General features: G+C 39.6%; 3 protein-coding genes across 5 annotated transcripts in view; all 3 read left to right on the top strand.

The window, feature by feature from the left end:
• The first annotated feature begins 1,815 nt into the window (after positions 1 to 1,815).
• Positions 1,816 to 6,987, top strand: ube2ka (ubiquitin-conjugating enzyme E2Ka). Of its 2 annotated transcripts, XM_083566076.1 has the most exons (7): positions 1,816 to 1,965; positions 3,812 to 3,905; positions 4,208 to 4,266; positions 4,590 to 4,672; positions 4,807 to 4,906; positions 5,736 to 5,864; positions 6,182 to 6,987. In XM_083566076.1, the coding sequence occupies exons 1-7, from the start codon at positions 1,903 to 1,905 to the stop codon at positions 6,254 to 6,256; spliced, it is 603 nt and encodes a 200-aa protein (XP_083422202.1). In that variant the 5' UTR covers positions 1,816 to 1,902; the 3' UTR covers positions 6,257 to 6,987. The 2 variants fall into 2 exon arrangements, with proteins under 2 accessions (XP_083422202.1, XP_083422203.1); XM_083566077.1 differs by lacking the exons at positions 1,816 to 1,965; positions 3,812 to 3,905 and adding an exon at positions 3,962 to 4,082.
• Positions 6,988 to 8,003: 1,016 nt separating this feature from the next.
• On the top strand, positions 8,004 to 16,674 carry LOC310739831 (neuronal acetylcholine receptor subunit alpha-9-II). The gene is made up of 7 exons (XM_083566059.1): positions 8,004 to 9,124; positions 10,058 to 10,200; positions 11,310 to 11,464; positions 12,155 to 12,335; positions 12,476 to 12,827; positions 13,710 to 16,362; positions 16,451 to 16,674. Exons 1-6 carry the CDS (start codon positions 9,046 to 9,048, stop codon positions 14,264 to 14,266), a joined length of 1,467 nt encoding a protein of 488 aa, XP_083422185.1. The 5' UTR covers positions 8,004 to 9,045; the 3' UTR covers positions 14,267 to 16,362; positions 16,451 to 16,674.
• A 507-nt stretch (positions 16,675 to 17,181) lies between these two features.
• Positions 17,182 to 25,513, top strand: part of LOC310739820 (putative methyltransferase NSUN7) — a 37,973-nt gene continuing 29,641 nt past the window's right edge. For both annotated transcript variants that reach the window (XM_083566036.1, XM_083566035.1), the window contains exons 1-2: positions 17,182 to 17,443; positions 18,141 to 18,489. In XM_083566036.1, the coding sequence (XP_083422162.1) occupies positions 17,432 to 17,443; positions 18,141 to 18,489 (361 nt within the window). In that variant the 5' untranslated portion in view covers positions 17,182 to 17,431. The remainder of the gene's footprint in view (positions 17,444 to 18,140; positions 18,490 to 25,513) is intronic.

The following is a 25,513-nucleotide window of genomic DNA, read 5'->3' as shown; positions in this document are numbered from 1 at the left end:
AGATTTTACTTGGTTACAGTAATAATTGAAAACAAAGCCTCTGATATTAAATAGAAATATGAATAAATACAAACCTAATAATTTCGCACTCTCAACATCATCTCAGCCAGGAACATGAGGGGAACTTCATCCAGAAAGTCTTTCTTGAAGTGTTGTTATATTTATAGATACTTTGAGAAGATACAGTGTAGTATGTGTACGCTTTTGGCTCCCCCTGGTGGCCTTTAGTCTATACAGTAGAATATCTGGCCAACATCTGACCGTCACATTCATAAAGTATTGTTGAACATTCCATTCCAGATTTAGCTTTACTTTTGCTGCTATAATAAGTTTCACTATTCTATGAAGGCTTTCTACTGGATTATAGATAATGGCTGTGCGGGTTGTCTATTCAGCCACAAGAGCAATGATGAGGTCAGGCACTGAGGTTGTGTGATGAGTCCTGGGACATAATTGGTGTTCGAGTTCATCCCAAATGTTTTCTGTTTATCAGGGGTCTTTGCAGGACCAAATTCAAGTTCTTCCAGTCCCAACCTTAACACATTATATCTTCATGGTTCAATTCGTAGAACGTGTTAGGATCTCTTGGTTCTGGTGAAGGGAAATTGTAATACTACAGCATTTAAGCACATTCTCTACAATTTCTAACATTTCACAAGACCTAAATATGGATGTACCTCCTTCGCTCCTCTGTCTCCAATGACAGTTACTACACCTTCCCTTTCAACTATAATCTAATTATTAAAAAAATCAACTACTGACTTATAGCAATGGGGAAATAAGAGCTCACGAAGCTGATTACAGCATGTTTTGTGCCTTTAATTGAGCCATAAAAATTTTCTCTGAAAAATATATAGATATGAAGATGTTCCACTAGATTTTGGAGTGGAGATTTGTGCTCATTCGGCTCATTCAGCTTTACAAAGATAAATAGGTTCAAAAATGTGAAATTATACGTTAGTGCCTATAAGTTCATCCCTAACGAGCGAGCCGATGGCGACAGTGCCAAGGAAAAGTTCCTGAGATATTAACCGGAAGAAACCCTGAGAGGAACCAGACTCAAAAGCCATTGTCGTAGACTGTTTATGTTCATTACAGGCTGTTTGATCTTTATAACTTTATGGCTTTGTGCACATTTTCATGCTGGAAAAGGTTTGGGGTTATAATTTCAGAAGGGAAAATGTCCTTCCACTGCATCCCTGAGGTCCAGTTTTAAGGAAGAACCACATATGGCTGGAAGAAGAGTCGGGTGTCCCAATACTTTTGGTCAATATAATGTATGGTGGGGAAAAAACACTCTTCTCATCTTTGTGGCAACGAAGGTTCATTCACTATAGATTTTTATTGTTAAATGCAGAACTGTTCGTGCAAAATGCAGTCCGAAGCCATTGTCATGGACTGTTTAAACTAATTACAGTCCAAATCCATCCTGATTGTCCAGGTTGCTCAATAACGTCGTGGAACTTTAGACCGTTCTTCATGTCAATCTTCAGATCTTCATGGAGCTGGAAAATATCCTTCCACCGCATCCCAAGACATCCTATACAATTGTGCGCCTACAACTTTGTGGCAGAGGAAACACGACATATGGCTGGAAAAGTCGGGTGTCCTGATCATTTAGTCCATAGATTGAATGACACAAAAACATTTCCATATCGTGTCAAAGTACATCACTGTGAGTCCGAACCATGTCAGAAATGTTGTGAAATAAAAATAAACAATAAACACTCTCATTTTTTTATTTAATATAAATGACACGGTTTTTGTTCATATTGTATCGTGAAACCGGTTTACAGTATCGAATCACACCGAAGAGGCGCTGTAGCATGTGTGGACAGGAGGGGGCTGTGAGTATCACACACACACACACACACACACACACACACACACACACACCCCAGCATGGCTAACATCGCGGTGCAGAGGATAAAACGGGAATTTAAAGAAGTCCTAAAAAGCGAAGAGGTCGGTTTTTCTACACCTCATTTTTAAAATATTTATTTATTTATTTCCTTTTGCCTGATCTGATATGCTAAGCTAACAGACACATAACTTCCTCTCACTTACTGTACTGCACTAGCTTGGTGCTAATGCTCAAGTTAACCTCTAGCTAGCATTATTTCTTTTATTTCTTTTTTTCAGTTTCAATGAAAATACTCTCATTTCGTGTGGATATCGACGGGAAACATTGCCTTGTTTGAGTTATTTCTTCCAACCAATACTCTACGACGTTGACAAGTTTCATATCGTTGTATATTTTGCTTTCCTGTAAGCTAGGCTAAGCTCCTCACAAGCTAATGTTTGAGGAAGGAAAGAAGCAAGCAAGCCAGAAAGCAGGCCCATCTGACTGCAAACTGACCTAATTTTATGAATGATTTCAGGGAATTCATTCTCAAGTGTACGTTGGACAGTATGGATTATATGTGCATTCATTTACAATTCACCAAATTACCAAAGATGAACTCAATGGGATATGAAGCAAATTCCCAAAGACTAGATAGAAGCAGGAATTCTACATGGATTCAGAGATTCATTGACATACAGCAAGAATACGGAGTCTATCCCGGGAACTTCGTGTCCAAAAAAAATCGCAAGACGGCGTGCGATACGGACCTGAAGTATCGATGCGTTCGGTACCTTGGTTGTATCGAAACGACCGATTCTCAGACCAAAATATCGATCTTAATTATATATATATTTTCTCAATAGGAGCGATTTTCTTCTACCCGTCTTTCCACGTTCGTCATACAGACAAAGCAGCGTTCTTGGGATACTTTCTACGCATTTTTCTTTTCGAAATCGAACAAGGAGCGGGCGCAAAAGTGGGCGAGAACCTGTAAATGGGATGGGACTTCGGAACGATGTATATGAAGGCTCCGACATGTTTTCGTGTCCGTTTGTTTTCTACCGAATGATACGTTTACATAGTCACTAATCCGTGTAGTGTATGTGGAAGAGGGCAGATACATTTTTCATATAGTCCATAAAGAGCTGCTCAAAGTCATTCGGAATTGTTTTGCGTAGGAAAATGGTGGTAGCTGAAGAACGCCACGTCGTCTCATGGCCATTTTTGGTATCGCTCCTCCCTACCATGCACACTAAAAGTGTGTATGCCATGACACCGTTTGTTTAGTGCAACACAAAAATATAAAAATGGGCCCAAACCCGAACCTTTTTCTGAATTTACCTGGAATCCATGGTTGCCACTTACCTCCAGGGTGCCTGGTTGCTTTAAAGGGTCCAGAAATGTTCCTCAAGGTAGAGTTGGTGTCCCTAATTTGCCCCCGGGCTCTTTAGTGGTATCAGATCGAGCCACGACGTTTAGAGCCACTGTTCGAGTCGCAACTGCAAATACGGTGTGTGTTACACGCAACAAAGGCAAACCATGAGACAACATGTTTACTAAGCTCACATAGTGTTTGCAGTCATCTGGATTTGTGGCGCATGACTCCAGGGCGTCCTTTTCTCCTCAATCTGATCGTTCTGAAGCGGTGAGAATTGTAGCGTTTCGAGTAAACACTCACACAATGGCAACTTATTTCCTGTCAGAAATTAGCATAGTTTTATAGTGTTCCTGCAAAAAAAAAAAAACAGGAATGAGAATACAAGATGACAACATGGGTCTCGTTACCAATTTTGAAATTATTTACTTTACCAACAAAACAAACGTATTTTGGAGGACAGTAAAAGGAAAGTGCTCTCTGTCTTCTACCTGCACAAACACCTTGTGATAGAGACGTGATACAGAGGAGGTTTTTGCTCGGTAGCCACACACGGCTCTATCGTTTAAACTTCTCGCTTTTGTCTACAGACGAGTAAAAACCAGATTAAAGTCGACCTGGTGGATGAGAACTTCACAGAACTGAAGGGGGAGATCGCAGGACCGCCGGACACACCTTACGAAGGCAAGAAGTGCAGATCAGTTTGTGGTTAAAGTCATCGTCCGGTCACATTCCATCCTTTTTTTTTTTTTTTTTTTTTACAGTCACTGCCACGTACGGCCATCTTTCTTTTTATTTCTTTTTCCCCCCTGTAGCTTACGATTTGCACATTGCAACACACTTGGACCAAGCCAAAACAATGTATTTGCATATTCTTAACGTTTCTTTACATTATTAGATCAAGTTCTAGTTTGATCCTTTCTGTTATATGTCTTGGATTAGCGCTTCTCCTAAAATCTCCTTCTGCATATGTTTTCCTGCGCCAGGTGGACGATACCAGCTAGAAATTAAAATTCCAGAAACGTATCCCTTCAATCCTCCAAAGGTATGTGAGTGAGCGAGGACCAGGCTAATCTGGTTTGGGTGGATTTGACACACATTCCTTTGTGTGTGAGTGAGAGAGAGAAAGGGTTTGGAAAGTGAAACACAATTTTATTTATTTTATTTTTTTATTTTTTGGGAGAAAGCACCCTTTGTGCCAAAATATACAGTAAAATCTTTTTTTTTTTTTTTTCGTTTTTTTCTCTGACTGATCATAGCTAGCTAGATCGAATTTGAGATGTAGAATTGTAGAACGTTTCTAATGTATTCGTGTGTTGATGTATATTTTTTGGTCCTGGCATCTGATGTTTTCTGTGTCTGCTTCAGGTACGGTTTATTACAAAAATCTGGCATCCCAACATCAGCTCAGTAACCGGTGCCATATGTCTGGATATTTTAAAGGACCAGTGGTAAGCCTGTTTGGGCTAGTGTGTGTGCATGTGTGTGTGTAAGGAGGGCATGTGTTCCCAAATAGTGGCCTCATTTATCAACTAATATGTTGTACACTGTCATACACAAGTCTCTTTTTATATGTGCGCACCAGGGCAGCGGCCATGACACTCCGGACAGTCCTGCTGTCCCTACAGGCTTTATTGGCAGCGGCGGAACCAGACGATCCGCAGGATGCGGTGGTGGCCAATCAGGTGGGCCGAATATTTTCAGCAGATTGTGAAATCTAAATCATCTGGCAAGTGTGTGCGTCATATCCTTTTCTAGCACAATTTTCGTATGAAATTCTCGATTCCGATTGGTCAAGAGGTGTTGATTCATTTTCTGATTCTTCAGGAGAGATAAACATTGTGGCTCGAACATTGCACATTACCTGTAATACATTCTATGGACAAAAGTATTTGGACGGGCAGTGTATAGAACAGGGGCCCCAACCTTTTTTTTTTTTTTTTTTTTTTTTTTTTTTTCTCCTTTTCTTTTCTTTCTACTGTGAGGGCCACATAATCTTTACTTGCTTTAATTAGGGCTAACAGAAAATGACATGGGTGTGAGTGACTTACCAGTATTATTGTGTAGATTTTATTCTGATTTTAAATGTGTTTATAATGCTTGGTTAGTTTCTTCTTTTTGTCACGCACCATACAGACAAACGAGCATTATTATCATCATAATGAAATTTTCTTCAGACACACCGACACTATTTCTTGACAGATGAGACAAACTTTGCACTGAACCAATTTTCGAATTTTCTCACTGGCTCACGTGCAGAAGCAACAGCTCAATCACGATGGGACGCTATGTTGAATGTAATGAGGCTACGTTCATTACTACGTGAAATTTGTTGTTTAAAAGACGATCTTTTTCTTAAATTCAGATACGATCTGATGTTCAAAAAGCACATATCAATCTCATGCTCGGGTGTCCACAAACTTTTGTCCAGATCTTGTATAAATGGATAAAGACTGTTTCTCAGAAAACTACTGACATCTGAGTACCATCCTGCATGGTTTTGTGTGTTTTCAGTATAAGCAGAACCCAGAGATGTTTAAGCAGACGGCTCGGCTCTGGTCACACGTTTACGCAGGGGCACCAGTCTCTAGTCCAGACTACACGCGCAAAATAGAAAAACTGTGTGCCATGGGCTTTGATAAAGTGAGTATTACACATTCTTCAGAATATATACTGTGTGTGTGTGTGTGTGTGTGTGTGTGTGTATATATATATATATATATATATATATATATATATATATATATACACACACACACGCGCACACATAAAAAATAATAATAACAATAATATGTAAAAATCATAAATAATTTCTAAAATTTTCTAGAATTAAAAAAAAATAAAAAAATGTATGTTTTGATCAATTTTTACCTCCAAGATGTGTTTTGTTCATATTTATATCTAAGAACAAGCATGAAATAAATTTACTGTCTTCTCCCCCCTCTTCCCCCCCCCCTAAGAACGCAGTAATAGTGGCGCTGTCATCAAAATCCTGGGATGTGGAGACGGCAACAGAGTTGTTGCTTAGCAACTGAACCTCCAGCACCCTGATCTCCGCCCATTATCCCCGACTCCACCCAAATCCAAGTCGGATTTACTTCCTGTACAGATAAATTGCACCCTGACTCCCCAAACCCGACATGCCACATTTTGCGAGTTCCAGTTCCTCTCTCTCTCTCTCTTTCGGCACCGCATTTGTCGTTTCTCCTTCGTCTCTCACGCCTTCGACTTCGCATCTTCTCGCACTCATACGATCAACTATTTGAGTTAAGTGTCCCTTTCCCCTTGAAAGAATTCCGCATTTATTTTTTTGCCATCATTGCCACCCTTCGGAATTCTCTTCATCTTGATCATGTGGTTCCTCCTAGAGTGCTGGAGATCCCCAAACTGCTCGCTCACTTCCATTTTTTGCGCAATCCCTCAAGCGCTTTTATGGCGAATCTCATTTCCGCAGTGCCATTAATTCCGAATGAAAAACACACAAACCCAATATCACACGTGACCCTGATAACGTTATCGGGGAAAAAAACAACACAAAAAAAGATCAAGACTGCAACGGAATACAAAAACGAAATGTGTCAAGAAGTACACGGGATCGCACTCGCAGAACAAAGGACCGACTGAAGAATCCGCAAAAGAAAGAAAAGATTTCATCTGTAAATAAAGCTATTAAAGTCTGTATAAATTAAAGCAATGTGGCAATGCTTTTATTTATTATTGTTTTAAGGAAAAAATAAAATAAGAGTTTTGTGGCTAATGAAGCTAACTCATCGTGCTAAATGTATCTTTCTTTTATTTTGTTTCCCCCTCTAGTGGTTTCCGCTAACACGATTATCCATAGCTTAGTTATTTATTATTGTCACGTTCTAAAGTTTACGCACTAGTTTTATTTAATCCCCGTCCCTAACTTTAGCTAAATGACCTGACCTGTTTTACGCACTTCCTTTGGGCTAACGTTATTTTCCGTTACTGGCTAGTTAGGCTTTATAGACAATTATAAAATGTTAGTCAGCTGGGTTGATTTGGGGGAACATAATCTAGTTTCTGCTAAATTTAACTTTGTTAAATGGTATCTATCTAATAATAGGAAACATCCCTGAAGATAACTAACTAATTTTTGTAAATATAGGAAGAAATCACTAACTAAGATGAATATAAATGGTGAATATGCACAAATATTAGTTAGCTAATAATAGTTAGCTAGCTACTATTGGGGCAATATCCCTGAAGATAGCTAGCTAACAATTAGGAACAATCCATGAAAATAGCTAGGATTAAAGAATATCCCGAAATATAGCTAATAAACAAACAATACCTAAGAACATTAGGATTTGGTAACATCTTTGATATTCCCAAATCTTAGCCAGCTATGTTCATGGATTTCCCCAATTCTTTGCTAGCTATCTTCATGAATATTTACAAATTGTCACAGTCTTAAATATTCCTTCATTTTTATTAGCAACATGTAGGGATATTCTTTTATCTTAGCTATCTTGCTAGCTGTCATTGTGGATTTCCCCAACTCTTAACTAGCTGTGGATTTTTACAAATTCCAATGTTCCTTCAATATTTCTTCATTTTTATTAGATATAATTATCAATATTCTCTAATCTTAGCTATGGATTTTTACAAATCCTAGCTAGTTCTATTAAGTGATTTTCCCAAATATTATGTGATTTACTGGAGGGGGAATAGTTAATGCAAGAAACCATATGACAGAATTTTGTAGGACCACCCTTCCTGAGGTAAAGGCTGTACATTTTTTTGAGTTTGTTTGTTTCTTGATGTCTAGTAGCTCATGCAGCCCAAGACCACTTTACACAGCAACCACTGAATTACCTTATGGAGAACTATTCGAGTGCTAAACAGCCTGTGGAAGACACAGACGAAAGATTTGACATCACACTGCAGGTTACATTGTCTCAGATTCAAGACTGTGACTACACAACTTTGAAGATCTGTGAAATGAACTATGACCTGGCTCTCACAATTTGGTTCGCTAATCTCAGCTAGCTATTTTTAGGGACGTTTCCAAATCGTAGCAAGCTCTCATCGTGGACTTTTACGGATCTAGTTGCCACTAAATGAAGGTTCACGCATTAATACATGCCTAATCATCTACATATACACACATATATGGCGTGTAAAGCTAACAGTGTATCTCTTGGACGTGGAGCGGATGAATTTGTGTTTACTGAGGTGTGTGTAAGGGGTGACAGATGGCTCAGTGAACACTCGCTGAGACGGTGCTTCAGTCAGAGGTCACGTTTTTTTAAAGCCACACTTAAAAATATTCAAACCTCAAGACAAGAATAGTTCTCTCATGCCTCTTCGCTATCGTGTGTTGATGTACCAAAAAGTAAGGAAACCAGAGAGACATGTTGAGATCATACCCTGAATTGTAAAGAGGCAAAGGTACCCAATATTGCCATTCTGCTGCCCCTGTATGGGTTTCCTTTCATGTGTGTGTATGTTAGAACTCTAAAATCACCAAACTAAACTTAGCATCTAAACACTGCACGACACGTGATCTAATATGGAACCTTTTATGAATTAACACCATGCTAGAGATTTGTAGACTAAATCCCAAATATGTTCAAACAGATGAATGAATGAATGAATGAATGAATGAATGAATGAATGAATGAATGAATGAATACAGAACTTGACATATACATAGCCTGGACGAATGGCTGAATGAATAAAGGGAAGTCAGTTCAACATGAACAATGATACAAAACAATCCAGGGACACACTGGCCTCTTATTTCCACCTCCATGACCACGTTATCGCCGCTGACTGTCTGCTGCTGATTGACAGCTGAATGGCGGCGTGGCTGGAGTGCAGCCGCATCTGGTTTCTGTGTGATGTGATATCCTCTTGCGTCTCGGCACGAGCGACTGGTGAGGTCTCTTTCTGACAATCAAAAACACTGGGCTGCAACTCAGCTCTCTGCTTGTCTTCTCGGAGAAGTGCACTATGTAGGCTCAGGAAACAGTAACAGTAGCTGTAAGATTATTTGAATCACCAAAGTGTCCAAACTGTATATATGTATAGTGCACTTTATTTATAGTAGAAAAGTGTTTATCTTTTTCAATCCAAATATTAATTCATGTCTAAACGCAATCTAGTGCACTATATGTTCTAATGAGAGCTTAATGAGATTCTATTCCTTAATTTACATATGTACCCTACTATATTAGGAATGTTCTTAATCCATTTGCAGTTCTGGCCCATGCCAGTAATTGATCTGTAGTAGGCTACTTAATACAGAACGAGCATTTGGGACACAGCCGTCGCATCACAACAGAGTAAAAAGAAACCACCTGGTGCAGTGTTTCATGATCTGACGGGCAGTATGCTGGCTGGCATACATCGTTGGTTTGATCCATTTCTTCCCTACATATGCTTCCATCAGCTGGATCATGAGCTACACAGTTGTGGCTGTGTTCTTTTTGACAATGTTGTTGAAGGGTAAGTGTGTTGTGTTTTCTCCACTCATTCCTCTTGTCCTTTTTGTGAAACGACTATATTTTTTCTTTAACTAGTCCATTTAGACACTGATGTTCCCCGTCATTGCAGCAGGTGTGAATACTAAAGCAATTCCAAGTTTTACAGTTTTAACTTAATCTATCAGGTTTTTTTCCATAACAGTTGTAAATAACAATATTATGGACAGTAGGTTTAGGATATATTCCTAATTTACATGTGTTTCAAATTTAAGTTGTTGCTCAAAGTTCAATGAAGGGCAAAAGTTATGCAAGCAACCATGTGACAGAATTTTTTGTGCCCACCCTGACTGATGGAGTAGATGTGTGTTTCTTGATGTCCAGTAGCTCATGCTGCCCAAGGCCACTTTGCACAACAACTACTGAATGACCTTATGGAGAACTATTCGAGTGCTCTGCGGCCCGTGGAAGACACAGACAAAACACTCAACGTCACACTGCAGGTCACATTGTCTCAGATTAAAGACATGGTGAGTACACACAGTCTATTCTGTTGCGGTGTTAATGTTCTGTGAAAGGGTAATGCGGAACCTAATGAGGTCCCCACTCGATGTTTTTATTACTTTGCTTTAGATCTATGGCCTGGATCTTACAATGTGGTTCTAATGCCTGTTACTATAGATCCCAATTTTACCTGACCTCAAAAATGTGTTCCCCAAAAACCTAGTTTCTATAAAAATTGGTTCCCATATTCTGGTTCCCATGATTCAGCTTCTGTAACATGATCCTGATAATATGGTCCTCACTATGTAGGCCTCAGTCAATGAGCCCCCTGGATGCAGCCCGCATTGCATGTTCACTAGCATGTGGTTTTTCCTTGATGATCCAGCCTTCATGACACAGTCCATTACGTCCTGGTCTTTACGTCTCGCACCTTTGGAACTGTGTCTATTTCCTAAAATCAATGTTCTCACAATACAGTCAGTTTGACACAAACTTTACTATATGGTCCTCCTAACCTATTTGTGTCACATACCTTATGACATGCTCCTTTAGAAACGGTCTGCAGTCCAATGCAGTCCTGATAACAGGGTCTTGATGACATACAGTAGGTCCCATCATGTAATGATGTACTGTACTCCTGTATGACCTGGTGCTTATAATGTAGTCTCTGTGAATTGGCCTCCATGACCTGGTCCCTCTGGCCTAATTTAGGTGACATGGCTCACATTACTCGACTCTCATGATATTGAATTCACATGGTCTCAGAGAAACGGTCCCCATCACATGCTTTACATTAAGTAGTCTTTGCAAAATGGTCACTAAGACCGTGCACTCTGGACATGCAATAGTTAATGACTTCTGTAGTTCTGTACAACTACAATTTCAAACCACATTAGAATGACTTGAATATATGACTGGGAATAGTTTAACAGCCAGACCTTTGAATAACCCAAGATTATGCAATTGTGTGTCTTCTTTTACACAGTGTGTGAGAGAATTCCCTCAGCCATTGCATCATTGGTTATATTGATCTCGGACTACCCATCCAGTGTTTCATTAGCCTCCTAATCCCACTATTACTGAATTTAACTTATTTAAGTACATTATTAATTGTGTGTATGTGTGTTTTGTGTAGGACGAGCGCAACCAAGTCCTTATAGCGTACCTGTGGATAAGGCAGACATGGTATGATGCCTATTTGAAGTGGGATAAAGAAGAGTATGATGGCCTCGAGGTCATTCGCATCCCCAGCAGCCTGGTGTGGAGACCAGATGTAGTGCTTTATAACAAGTACATAATGTGCATTCAGAATTCAGAAACCAGACCTAGTGCTGTATAGGGGGACTACACCGAACAAGCATAACATTGACATCATAACATTATAAGCGGAGAGGTGAATAACACTGATTATTTCTTCATTCTGGCACATATAAGTGGGTGGGGCATATTAGGCACATTAAGTAAACATATTAATTGAACATTTTGTGCTCAAAGTTGATGTGTTAGAAGCAGAATAAAAAAAAAAGAGATGGAACAGGGGCCAAATTGGGACGGCCAGACGACTGGGTTAGAGCATCTCCAAAACTGCAGCTCTTGTGGGATGTCTGCAGTGCTCAGTATCTATCAAAAGTGCTCTAAGGAAGGAACAGTGGTGAACCGGCGACATGGTCTTGGGAGGCCGAGGCTCATTGATGCACGTTGAAAGTGAAGGTTGGCTTGTGTGGTCCGATCCGACAGACGGGCTCCTGTAGCTCAAACTGCCGAAGAAGTTAAGGCTGTTAATACTTAATAGATCAGAACTGTTTAAGCAGCAAAAGGGGGACCAACACAATATTAGGCAGGTGGTCATATTGTTATGCCTGTTCGATGTATTCTCTGTCACACATGCAGATGTACAGTATAAAACCACCGATTTATGCCACTTTTTATTTTCAACACGTTCTGCTTGTATATTTTGGCTTAAATAATATGCATGTGTAGAGCCGATGAAGATTTGCCTGGTCCAGTGGACACTAATGTTGTGCTGCGATACACCGGTGAGATCACATGGGATGCTCCGGCCATTACCAAAAGTTCATGTGTGGTGGACGTGTCCTACTTCCCTTTCGACAGCCAGCAATGTAATCTCACTTTTGGCTCTTGGACCTATAACGGCAATCAGGTACACATACGTGCACAGTTTTCAGTTCAGTAAACAAGCTATGGTACTTGCTAAATTACGGCCATGTTGAACTTCAGTATATATCCACTCTTTTACTCGGTTTGTTCAAATGCTACAATAAGCATTGGTTTTTGATCCAGGTGGACATCACCATGGCAATGGCCAGCGGTGACCTCTCCGACCTGGTAGAGAACGTGGAGTGGGAGTGTGACGGCATGCCTGCCACCAAGAATGTGATCATGTATGGGTGCTGCTCGGATCCCTACCCGGACATCACGTACACGCTGCTGTTACGCCGACGCTCCTCGTTCTATGTCTTCAACTTGCTGTTGCCCTGCTTTCTCATCTCCTTCCTGGCGCCTCTTGGCTTCTTCCTGCCTGCAGATTCTGGTGAGAAGGTCTCCCTGGGTGTCACCGTGCTGTTGGCGCTCACGGTCTTCCAGCTGGTGGTGGCCGAGAGCATGCCACCCTCCGAGAGCGTTCCACTCATAGGTGAGCCAGTCGTACATTACACACCATAAATGCAGGGTGGTATCAAAGAGCAAACATAATATTCTGCGTGAAACTGGGCAAATCTGCAAACATACGGAGATGCTGCAATGGGTTGTTCGAGGTGTTTGAGTGGCACGTGCACTTCAAGAGCAAGAGAACATCACTGGAGAGTTTAGGAAGATGAGAAACAGAGCAAAAAGTAGCACCAAAACCAGAGCACAAAACAGGGAATGGCACATTAATAACAGACACTGAGCTTAATGGAGGTTCCTCGAAAGATTTGGAAGGCAGCCTTAATTTAAGCAGCAAAATTGCATGCCGTAAATGAAAAAGGGTTCAACTGAATCAAGTTCTTCCATGGCAGAAAATAGATTAGAAACAAGCTTACCGTAGCATGTCAATGGCAATGGTGGTTCAATGAAGCAAGATGAAGAACAAGAAGCAAAAACACTGACCTCCAAAGACCCTATAAAATCACTAATGAACGGTGACCTGACTCAAGGCAGTCAGAATAAGAAAGCTCAGCCTAATGAGAAGAGTCATGTGGAGAAGTCAAACTTGGAGTATCTGCCCTCTGGGATTCTTCAGGAAGAAGACTTCCAGGATACATTCCAGAAGTGGCAGGAACGCTGGAAACGCTGTATTGCTGTGCAAGGGGACCATTTTGAAAGTGATAGTGTGTAAACGTAGATAAGTAGAGTGTTTTCTTGTAGACGGAGCCAGTCTCCAAACCTTTTGATACCATCTCGTACATACGCAATTAAATTAGTGATTTCATTGGAATTGGTCACTGAATCTCTCTAAGATCTGTTTGAATTCTGTTTTTCAATATGTTTGAATTCAATGAACAAATAAACTAACTCAAGAATACTTCGGTTTCAGGGAAATATTACATAGCGACGATGACGATGATTACGGCCTCCACCTCGCTCACCATCTTCATTATGAACATCCATTTCTGTGGTGCTGAAGCCAAACCAGTCCCTCGCTGGGCCAAAGTGCTCATCATCGGCTACATGAGCAAGATCTTCTTTGTCTACGAAGTTGGCGAGAGCTGCACCTTACCACTGGCGAGGAAGAAGCATACAGACAAATGCCATACAAAGAACCCTCAAAAGAAACCAACTCAGCATAACCCAAAACCGTCCAGAAACCCATCTGGTCTCCATTGCTGTCCTGATGATGAAAAGCTGCCTTCAGCAAATCTTACCATTGACCCTTGCATGTTTTGTGGGCCACATAGCGGCGGTTTCGGAGGAGACCCGAAGCTCATCAAGAACGTTGAGTACATTGCGAACTGCTTCCGCGATCAGAAGTTGACCTCCCTAAAAGTAGCAGAATGGAAGAAGGTGGCCAAGGTGTTGGACAGGTTCTTCATGTGGATCTTCTTTGCCATGGTCTTCCTTATGAGTATTCTCATTATCGGCAAGTCGTCATGACGATGTGATTGTGCTTGTTTGAGCATATCTTAACACGCGCCCACTAACTCGAGTGGAAACGCTGTGTCAGATATCAGATGCAATATGTGTTCTGTTCTTCTTTTGTTCCTGTGGCAACTATTTGTGCCTTGAAATCAAAATTCTGCGAGGGACCGGTGTGCTGTGAGAGACAATTTCACTGAGAGCTCTGGAAAAGAATGATGGCACGTTCCAGAACATTCACTTCTGATCATTAGTGATGCGTAATGATTGGGAATGATGTCGGGGTTGAAAACACCGGATTCTGATGACTGATGACTCTGGAACTCTAAAGCCAACAAGGCTGTCTGAAAAACAGAATGTTTATGATTGATGATTGGCTTAGAGTCTCAGAATAGAAAGCACAGGAACGTACAGAACACCACAATATACATGATGGATCGAAGTTCTAGAATAGCCCGTGTGTAAATGGCTGAAGGAGCCAGAATTGAATCCACTCGATTGGCTAACAGGTTAAAATCTCCAAAATGGACATGATTGGATGAAAGCTCCAGAGTATAATACAGTGTAATTGTTGAGTGTTCTGGGGGGGAAAAAAAACATTATTTTAGTATGAGTTCCAAAGCTCCAGAATGATTGCCTGAGATTTCCAGAATATCTGTGTGATTGGCTGAGAAGTTACGGAATTAAATGCCAATGTGATTCGTGAGAATTCTAGATCATTATAATAACCAGGTTTGGCTGAGAACTCTATTGTAGAATGTGATTGCTCACTTTAGAATCCCAGATCCAGGGTATTGGCCAATGATTAACTATGATTTTAGTAGAATGCATATGATTGGTTGAGAGTCCAAGAATAGCACAAAAAAAAGCACAACCCACCTGAGCATTGGCTCAAATCCTAGATTACAAATGAATGGAGTTTAGAATAGAATTAAAAGATAGTTCTTGATTGGCTGAGAGTGCCACAACAGAATCTGTATAAACTTTAATATGGCCATCTTGTTCATTGTTTTCCTATAGCAGCATTTGTAGTGAACTTTCACCTCCACTAGGGGGCAGCATCGTGTAATATTTACTAACACTATGCCTCCATGACATCTACAATAGAGCATCTTGTTAAGTATGTATGATTAAACTCACCCAACAAGAGCTGTTTTATTAGAAAGGTTCTACTTGGTAAAGAATAACATGTATTACTTAATTTTGTGAACTCAAACAAATAAAAGTGGAATCTTTTTCCAGTCGACCCAATGTGGAAAGCAAAGACCAAGGATTAGGGAATGCAATCACAGAAGTTTCGCAGCAGAAAGGCTGATTGAACCTAAACTGTCTCCCGTCCTGAGTGTTTCGAAGTGTTGAATCAGCAGCTTCAAAATGAAAAGCCGTTTCTGACTGAACGCCTCTCACAAACACGGAGCTCTGCTCCATGTTAATGCTTACGGCTGCAATTACCCAAGCCCTTTGCTCAATCAGACCAGATTTCCTTCCAATTGCCCAATGAATCCCATCATTATACGATGGCAGGGCCACATCTGGAGCATGGTGATAGGAGGTGCACCTCAACTGACCATCTTTATGAGGGGGAAAGATAGAGGGAAGGCATAGTTTATGATGGGACTGCACCTTTTCCCTTGCTATTAGACCATGGCTGTATGAAGAACAGCTGTTTCCTAGTAGAGGAGTTTGGGATTTATTATTACTGTTCGAAAAAGCAATGAATTTATGAGCAGCAGGTCTTTAATATTCTTACAGTAGTAATCAGATGGCTGTGAGATTTAACGCGAGCACAAACACACACGGCTCATGCTAGCTGTTTCACATCTCTGAACGTCTTGGGTCAAAGGAATATATGTGCAACTACATGTAATTATTGATATACCATAACACATTTTTGAATAAAATATTCACATATTTGAAATCGAAAGCAAATTTGCAAATGCATATTTAAATCATGCTCACATGGGATCCAAATGGACAGTTTTGTTCTTTAAAATATGTTTATTGGATTGAAATTTCCAAGTAGTTTATTTGAAACCAAATGGTTGTCATGTTGTGTGTGTAATAAACAAAAAGGCAAAAGACAGTATTTATTCACACAGAAATTAATAACTTATGCATTTCTCATTGTTTCGTGAGAAAATCGTTCACTTTTGTTCGATTTTGGTCTCTCTATAAACGAACGCACACATAATACTCCACAAGAATTAATAAACCTTTTAATCAGTTACTTAATTAATACAAAATTTTGTCTGCTAATATATTTATTTGCTTTTATTTTTGTTTATGTTGTGTTTTTTTTCTGTCACGTGATTGGACGATTGGTATTCTATATTTATTTCTCAAAAAAATAAAATAAACATACAAACAGTGAAACTTTTCTTCAAAAACAAATGTAGTATTATGTGTCATATTATTCAGTAAATAAATGAATGAACAATTATTAAAATGTATTTGTTAATTTATTTTTTATTTTTTTTAGTGCCATTACTTTACACTGATCTAACATAATCTAAAAAAAAAAAATCACAAATAAATTTATATTAATGAATACGATAAGAATAAATATTTGTTAAATGTAAAAAAAGTAATAATGTACAGATTTTTTGGAAAATATGTATTTATTTGTTTATTCATTCATCTTTGTTGGTTTCATTTATGTCCTTTCTTTGAGGGGGGAAAAATGTTTTTGGATATAGCTAACCAACAAACAAACAAACAAACATTTTTCAAGTTCTTACAAATCTTACAAAACTTTTTATTGCTTATGTTTATATAATTACATATGTTATTTAATAGCTCATTTACTTCAGCAGGGATAAATAAATACAAATATGACAACATTCTAGAAACTTTCCAAGCTCGTGCATTAATTTATTATGGTAATCAGTCTCCGCCCGTTTTCACCTTTTACCGTCCTTGAAGCACACGCCCCTAATTTGCATGGAGTTGCTATGGTAACTCGAGCTTCCCGTTCCAGCGTGCTCCGGTGTCGCTACTCGCGCTTTAGGAAGTTTGCGGGCGAGAAATAAATAAAAATAGAGGAAAATTTGGCAGGATATGTTTAAGGCAACTTCCATGTCGCGGAGGAAGAACCGAAATGCAGGCAGAGATGTAGCGTGAAATAATGTGGATGTGAACAATATAAGTTAGAGTCCACATGAGTAAATTATTAGCTGGGGCACAATGCGAGGACTGGTAAGTCTAAAATCTCACTCATTCAAACTTTTTTTTTGCAATGTAATGTACCAATGACGAGAAATAATTCGGTAGATCACTGAACTGAGATTTGTCCTCTGAGATCTACAGATCTGTGTGTTAACTACCTGTTCGATTGATTGTGACTTGCCATAGGGCTGAGTGATATATCGATAGACTGTCCATATCGTGATAAACGATTCTGCGATACACATCCCATTGTAACTGCTATGGTGATGCATTTTTTTCAGTAGTTACAAATTAAATAAATGGATGTTGATTTGAATCAGGGGTGTCCTTGAATAGGTGGTATCGGAGTTGGGTTTTTTTTTAAATATGATGACGCTCACAGATCAAGGAAAGCGAAACTTAACTTAAATCTGCCATAGGGGTGGATTTATTCACGCATGTTAAAAAATATTAAACGATTCTTTCTTCTTACATTTTTATACAAAACAATAGAATGAAAGCTGTATATTAACTTATTGGGAGAAACCCAGTAGTTCTATGTAAAATATGGCATTGATCGAATGATCCTTGGCCTGGTTTTTGGGGACCCCTGCTTTAAAGTGTTATAGTTAAAATTCGAAAGCAAGACGGTGTCTATTGCTTGGCAACTGGATGTACGTGTTATGTAATTCAGTATGTATATTGCCATGGTGTTTGATTCTGTTTCCTTGTATGTTTGGTTCTGAAGAAGACCGAAGGAACCAGGATGGTGAAGCAGGCCGCTTCTCGTCGCGCTTTGTCTCGCTTCTTCACACATTCCTCTCGGACAGAACTCTCATCACCTTTAGCCCACTGGACCTCTCCGTCACCCCCGACCCTGGGTCAAGACCCTTCTTTCGTTCCGGAGTGGGATCCGAGCAGCGATCCCGGCCACGTCTACCTCGACGCTGCAGCAATTTTCCGGAACGCGCAGCAGGACAAGGGCGCCGCTCACCAGCTCATCGGCTACGGGAAGAAGTCGACGGTCAAAGCACTGAAAGTTAAGGATGAGGTGTGGAAGCGCAGGGCTTATGAGTTGGCCTTCAATGCGCTCAAATGTAAGTGTCATAGTTTGTCGTTTATTCTAAACCGAAAAATTAGCATAAGAATTAATTTTTTGGTTCAGGCAGTATCCGAGATAACATCTTTGAAGCATCAAGACTTTGCTTCCTTTCATCGGCTCTGTTTTTGTCAACATGATTTCACCATTATTTATATTTCCATATAAAGTAATGTAAATAGAAGTCAGTTGCCACGTCTGCAATTTTAAACAAAGCCGTGTTGCTCCTCAGCTTATGGAGAGATACATTCTAGGGGACAGTGCTGTGAATTTCAAGAAATGGTTTGATAGATGATTCATTTCACGTGACAGCACACCTGGATCATAGTCTGTGTACATAAAAACGTATCCTATGAATGTCTGGTTCTGCCGTTTGGCATATCTGTATCCTACACACATGGCGTCCATGCTGCTATGCAGTCAGGCACTGGGATTTTTCTCTGGGACGGGTCTGAGCATTTCTGTGGTTGCTGAGCCTCATGGCATCAATGAAAGCCTTGGGGTCTGTTGCTAGGGTGAATATTTCATCAAGGGATACTCTCACATTCCCAGGTTTGATGCTGAGCCATTTTTCATTCCTCAGGGATGGTCTGTCTTTCATGGGATTTTTCATGGGTTGGGTATATTCACTTGGCCCATTGATGCCAATGAGTGATTGATTGTGTGCATGTACATCTATCCATCCATCCATCCATCCATCCATCCATCCATCCATCCATCCATCCATTAATTCATTTATCTATTACATCATGTTATTTCTGCACTATATTGATTATAGCCACAGGCATGTTTGGCAGTCCATGTGTAAATTTTGTGGGAAAAAACACAACTATTCTGTCAGACCTTCTTACTGGAAAACCAATATGGGAAAAGTGGTCCTACGCAAGCTTCACATAAATTGTCTAAAGCTGCTGACAGGTCGGTTGGCCCTCAGATATTCACCTGTCTTAGAGTGCCATCACATGCATCTCATTTGAATAAGGGTACTTATAAAGTATCTCATTCAGGGGATAGGTATCTCACCCCAAACCAGTGCCTGCCATGGTGGCTTTGATGCCAGTTGAGGGCTTACCTTAGTGGTATAGTATGTATTATTCAAAATGCAACCCTTTCAGTGAATCTTTTGAGCTAGCTGTTTCATTTTATCCAAGACTAGAAAAGAAACAATTTCCCTAAATCTTCATCTCCTCATGTATTCAATTCCTCACGTACTCGGTGTTCCCAAAGTTTTGCCATTAACTATAATTCACCAGTGCCTGAGCTGGTGTGTTTGCTGTTTCAGCGCTCGTAAAAAATACCGTCGTAAATAGGACCTCTTCCACTGGATTGCTGAAGCCATCTCCTTGGTTATGGCAGCAATGGGTTGTCACTTACTGGAGACTAAGTGCATTCCACAAGGGGGGTGGGGGGGTGTTTGGAAATCCTGGGCCTGATTCGATGGGAATATCAGTGGCTGTTTTTTTTTTTGTTTTTTTTGTGTTAGCTGCTCACGCCAAATCTCATTTAAAAAATGAGATATCATGTGTGAAGCATGGTGGTGGGTGCACATGTTAAGATCTGGCATTATACCTGTAACTGATCAAATCTTCCCTGATTTTTGCAGAACTTAATTTGTCCTCAACTTGTCCTTAGTTTTTGTGATGATGTTTAAGTGTATTAACTGGGAACTCTGGGGACATCTAGAAACTTGAACTATATGTGTATATAACTTTAATGTACCTACAAACCTTACAATGTCCTTATGATCTTACGATGACAATTCCGATACGGAAAAAATCGTAAAAATATTTTTATTTTTGCGTGCCATTTAAATTTCCGTACGATACTTTGGGACGCTACCAGGATGTACAGAGTTCAGTTGTCTCGGTGTTAGAGCTCATATCTTTTCTGTGTTTTTGTTGTTTCAATGCCCAACTTTAGCTTTTTATCGCCGTCGCCTACACATATAAACGGTCCCCAACCTTTTTTCGCCACGGACTGGATTAATGTCGGACAATACTTTTCACGGACCGGCCTTTAAGGTGTGGCGGATAAATACAACAAAATATTCATTCATTCATTCATTTATTCATTCATTCATTTTCTCCCGCTTATCCATAATTCGGGTCGCGGGGGCAGCAGTCCAAGCAGGCCCCCGCCTTTCGACTGCTGCCCAATCCTCACAGCACCGTCCCTTACGGTCCCTCCTGCAGGTGGTGAGCCCACGGGAAACATAAAAATATTTTCTAAATATTATATTAAACGTAAATCCACTGTGTTGTTTTTTGTTCATTTTGCTCGCTTGGGGTTTTGAATTTAGCAGTAATGTATCATGTGTTATTGGCCGGAGCAGCCTCTTTAAGAAGGTAGCGGATGGAGGAAAGTCATGTGACCGAGGCATCATGACATGCATCAAGAGTGAGTCATAGACAGATGTGGCGGAGCGAATCCGGTCATTTTCCAAAATATAACATCGTTCAGAATCAGATAATAAATAAAATGGAAATAATGTAAGTTATGATTTGTTTCTGTGCGGCCGGTGCCGGTCCGCGGCCCGGGGGTTGGGGACCACTGCTCTAAAGTATATACATTAGGGTAGTGTAAATTGCTCTGTTTTGCAAAATTTTGTACTGTAAACCATACAAATGTAATAAATTAATTGGTTAAATTAGTTGTTAATCAGTTAAATAGCTATAACATGCAAACTCATTTCCAAAGTAATTAACTGACGATTTTGTGTATGTTATTGTGTGTGAGCGAGAGAGAGAAAGAAAGAGAGAAGAAACCCGGAACAAGTAATCAGATGAGCCTCGGTATGTGCGTATGGGTGTCCAGGACAGATTGCACTCAAGGTGTCAGTGGCAGGCCGAAACCGAGTTTTGATAGGTTGATTGAGGAGAGAAGTGCGAAAAGTCTGCCGTGCCCTGAAGGAATCCCATTACCCACAATGCTGTAAATCAATTTAGCCAATGATCTGCTGTCTGGGCAGCCCAAGGCGAGTGAGAGCTCGAGAATAGCGGAGGAGTGATAAACACACAGATAAAAGAGATTAGAAGAGGATGTGGTAGAGAAGCAGAGAGATTTTGCGACAGAGGGAGGGAATAAACACATCTACCACGTATCAGCACGGCTTTACGCTAAAGATTCACCATTTCCCAGAACACCTTATTCGTTAAGCGAGTTCAGACGAGGGAAGCTTTTCCGATTCATTAAAGTTCCATTTCTTCCATCGTGGTGGAGTGCTGGTTTTTTTAAAGAAACACAGAGTGGCGCTTTTTATGCTAGCTGAAGAGCCGCAGGAATTAGGCATGAACCCTATACGATAGTATTTCATCTACAAATATCATTTGATCCTATTTCGGTTATCGTAGCATTCACTACTCTCTTTTTTGCCTCTTTTTTATTTAAGTTTATAAGACGAAATTGCTGTTACAAAGACACCACAGATCTGTAATGAAGACTTTTCTGTGGTGAAAAAAACCCCTGACTGTTACTCTGACTAAATATATGCATATATGCTTCTTTACCGAAAGCATCACCATATCAACAGTTACACAGATTTTTAAATCGGTTTATTAATATGAAGCATACAAGTCTCGAAATAAGATGTTACTACGGAAACGTATTCAAACGAAGGCATTCATATTAACCAGGCTCATTCTGGTTAAGTGTGTCTTCAACACATAACATCGTTCTGTTGTCGTTATTACGTGTTTACGATAACGTAGGCTGACGCAGGTCACGTCGAAAATAGTGTGAAAGTGGGCGGGGCCTCTCAAGATGTGGCTCACTCTACACAGCAGATATCGCTCGCAAAGTGTGTGTGAGCGTGTGGATAATCAGGCAATCGGCGATGATGATTAGGCCCGTATCGATCCGGGTTGTTGCACGCGCACCACATTGAAATGAGACGAGACACCTGGGAAAGGCCTAATCACCTCATCGCCCCTATATCCGCAACAACGCAGAACCCTGTTCCAAAATCAATATGGCTGTCAGACACACACACATATGTACACACACACACACACACTGGCTTTACCATCTTGGTGAGGTTCTTCGTCTGACTTAGTTATCTCTGTAGCTAATTATCGCAATACCTACACCCAGGTTTTTTCAAATCTCAAGACTGTCAAATCTGTGTATCATTATGGGGACCTCACAAAATGCTGATCACATGATTTAAATAATTGGAACCATCCTTCATGCCCCAGTAAAGGTGAATAAAGGTGTGTCACGGTTCGTGTATAAGTGTGTATTGATCTCATGATTATCATGCTATGTGTGTCAGGGTGTCAAAATAAAAGTGCTATAGAGGCTTAGCAGGTTCTGAATTTATACACGAGGATTACTACATCCCCTACCCCTCATACCTGTTTCCACATCCGCATTTACATCCGCTATTAATCTGTCAATCTCTCCATCTTTCCTGCCCTTGACCACACGAGTCAAACGTGTCGCACTCGTAGGGAGCGTGCCTGGTTTTCTGCGCATGCACAGCTCCCCCTTGCCTCGCTCGTCATTCACGCCCAATTGAAAACCACATGCAGACGTGCCCAGGTGCGGATCGATTTTGATCGGTCGAGTGACCTTCGAAGCTGCCCATGTGTCTCCCAGGAGCTTGATAGCTTTCTTTACGTGCGCATTAGCTGCTACATTTTAATAAAGTCTCGTCTTTACCTGGCTGACAATGAATCAGGGAATATTTCAATATCCTAGTACGTCAGTCTATCACAGTTTTCAATGTCGAACTTATATCGTGATACAGACACCAGTTACAAGGCACTGCTAAATACGCTAGCTGAGTAAAACTAAATTAAACTAAAAACACAACAGGGTGTGCTGTTACATTATAGACTACATAATCCATGGCTGGGTGGTGTAATGCAGCTCAATAAGACTCAGACTAACTGTTACAATATATCAGGGGTGGGCAATTCTTTTTCCAAAAGGGCCACGTGGGAAATTGGAATGGTTTTAGAGGTCCTGAATATATATATATATATATATATATATATATATATATATATATATATATATATATATATATATATATATAAAATATATTTGATATATACTTATTGCTTATAATCTTCTTAAGTAAGTTCCAATATATATGACATCCCACTAGAAGAAACGGTAAATAAAACAGTGCAATAAGAAAATGTGGAAGATAGAATTATTTATATATATATATATATATATATATATAATTTTTTGCAATGTTAAAAAAAAAAAACCTAGCATCGCAACTTAAAGTGAAAAAGCAGCAGATCTTTCGTAATGCCGATTTAAATTGTAATCCTTAAACATTTGATTTCAGCAAAAAAAAAAATGTATACTGGACTGCCTATAAGGCATTAGGGTCCCCCAAGATTACAACAACCGGGGACCTCCCATAAAACTTGACTCAATTCGAGCACCGATTAAACGAATAGAGAAAATTAATAAATGTCATTTTCTCCTTCTGCTTTAAATGTTAAATCAAAAAAGGGACAATTTTGTTTTTTAATAGCGAATCAAAAAAAAAAAAAAAACATAAATGGACTAAAGAATGAATTTGGAGTCTGATATGTTATGATAAGTTTCAGCTCCACTTATTAGAAGGAACAAAAAAAAAAAAAACAATGAACATGATTTAATGGGAGTGGTCTCTTCCAGAATGACCCCAACCATCAGTAGTGATTTCTTTTAAGTTTAAGAATGAAACGTGTACAGTTCATTATTTCAAGAGGAATGCGAAGTGCTTCAGAGATTGTAGAAGATGTAAATTGTGGCTATTTAGAATGCTTGATGATGTAATAATTGCTGCAAGAGCATGACTCTTACTTCATGGGGCTCTAAAGATTCCAAGAGGGTAATCAAGCTCTTTCTCGCTTCATTGCCCCCATAACAATAACTAAGCAATGCAAAACGGAGTTGTCATTAATGTAATGTTGAAGTGTCTCAGCACTGGAAAGGAGTAATGCTTCATTTTGATGGCACAGAGGTACAAGAGAGAGAAAACAGCCAGCCAGTATCTTTTTGGTTTTCTATAACTGATTACATCTTGTGCAGGAGACACATTAAGCTCTGCTTCTTGTAGTGATGGAGGAGGAGTGGTTTTAGAGAATTTAGTTTCTCTGAGCTGTATCCTGGTTTGAATTTCTTGGTCTAAATTTACAGGTTGGACCGTCTTGGTTTGGGTATTCAGCTTTGGAGTTCCTGGTGTGAATGTCCAAGTTTGAATTTCCAGGTTTTTATTTCTTGGTTTGAAATTCCTGGTTTTGAATTTTCAGATTTGTATTTCCAGGTTTTATTTTTTATTTTTCCTGGTTTGAATTTTTTGGTTTTAATGTTCATGTTTGAATTTCCATGGTGTGAATTTTCAGGTTTAAATTTCCATTTTCTTTTTAGTTTGTTTGTTCGAATTTCTTTATTATTATTTATTTATTTATTTATTTATTTATTTATTAATTTATTTATTTCCACATTTAAATTTCCTAGTTTGAATTTTCAGGTTTGAATTTTCACGTTTTTATTTCTTGTTTTGAAATTCCTAGTTTAAATTTTCAGGTTTAAATGGTTTTTTTTGTTTGTTTGTTTGTTTGTTTGTTTGTTTGTTTGTTTGTTTGTTTTACATTTTTTATTATAATTTATTTATTTTTTTTTCCACATTTGAATACCCAAGTTTGAATTTCTTGGTTAGAATTTTTAAGTTTGAAATTTTAGGCTTGAAATTTCCTGGTTACAAAAAGTTCTTCTTTGGATTTTCAGGGTTGAATTTCCTGGTTTCGATTACCGTACTTTAAATGTACTATGTTCCTTGGTCTCTGTGCTTCCTGGATATCAGTTTTTATGCTGCCTCCTGTTTGCTCTTTCATCTGATCCTTTCTGCTGCCAGATGAGACCGAAGTTACGCTGAATATCTACTAGGAAAAGGCGATTATTGCGAACGCAAGAGTTGCAAGTGTATCATCAACATATTATTAAGCCCTGTGTTCCTCACCAGGACCGAGAGGCCTTGCAGGAATGCACAGCTCTCTGGGAGACGTTAAAGAGCT

Source organism: Silurus aristotelis, assembly GCF_946808225.1.
Source record: "Silurus aristotelis genome assembly, chromosome: 17".
NCBI classification, from domain to species: Eukaryota; Metazoa; Chordata; class Actinopteri; order Siluriformes; family Siluridae; genus Silurus; species Silurus aristotelis.
The sequence above is the reverse complement of the archived record's forward strand: the minus strand, read 5'-3'. Positions and strand labels throughout refer to the sequence as shown.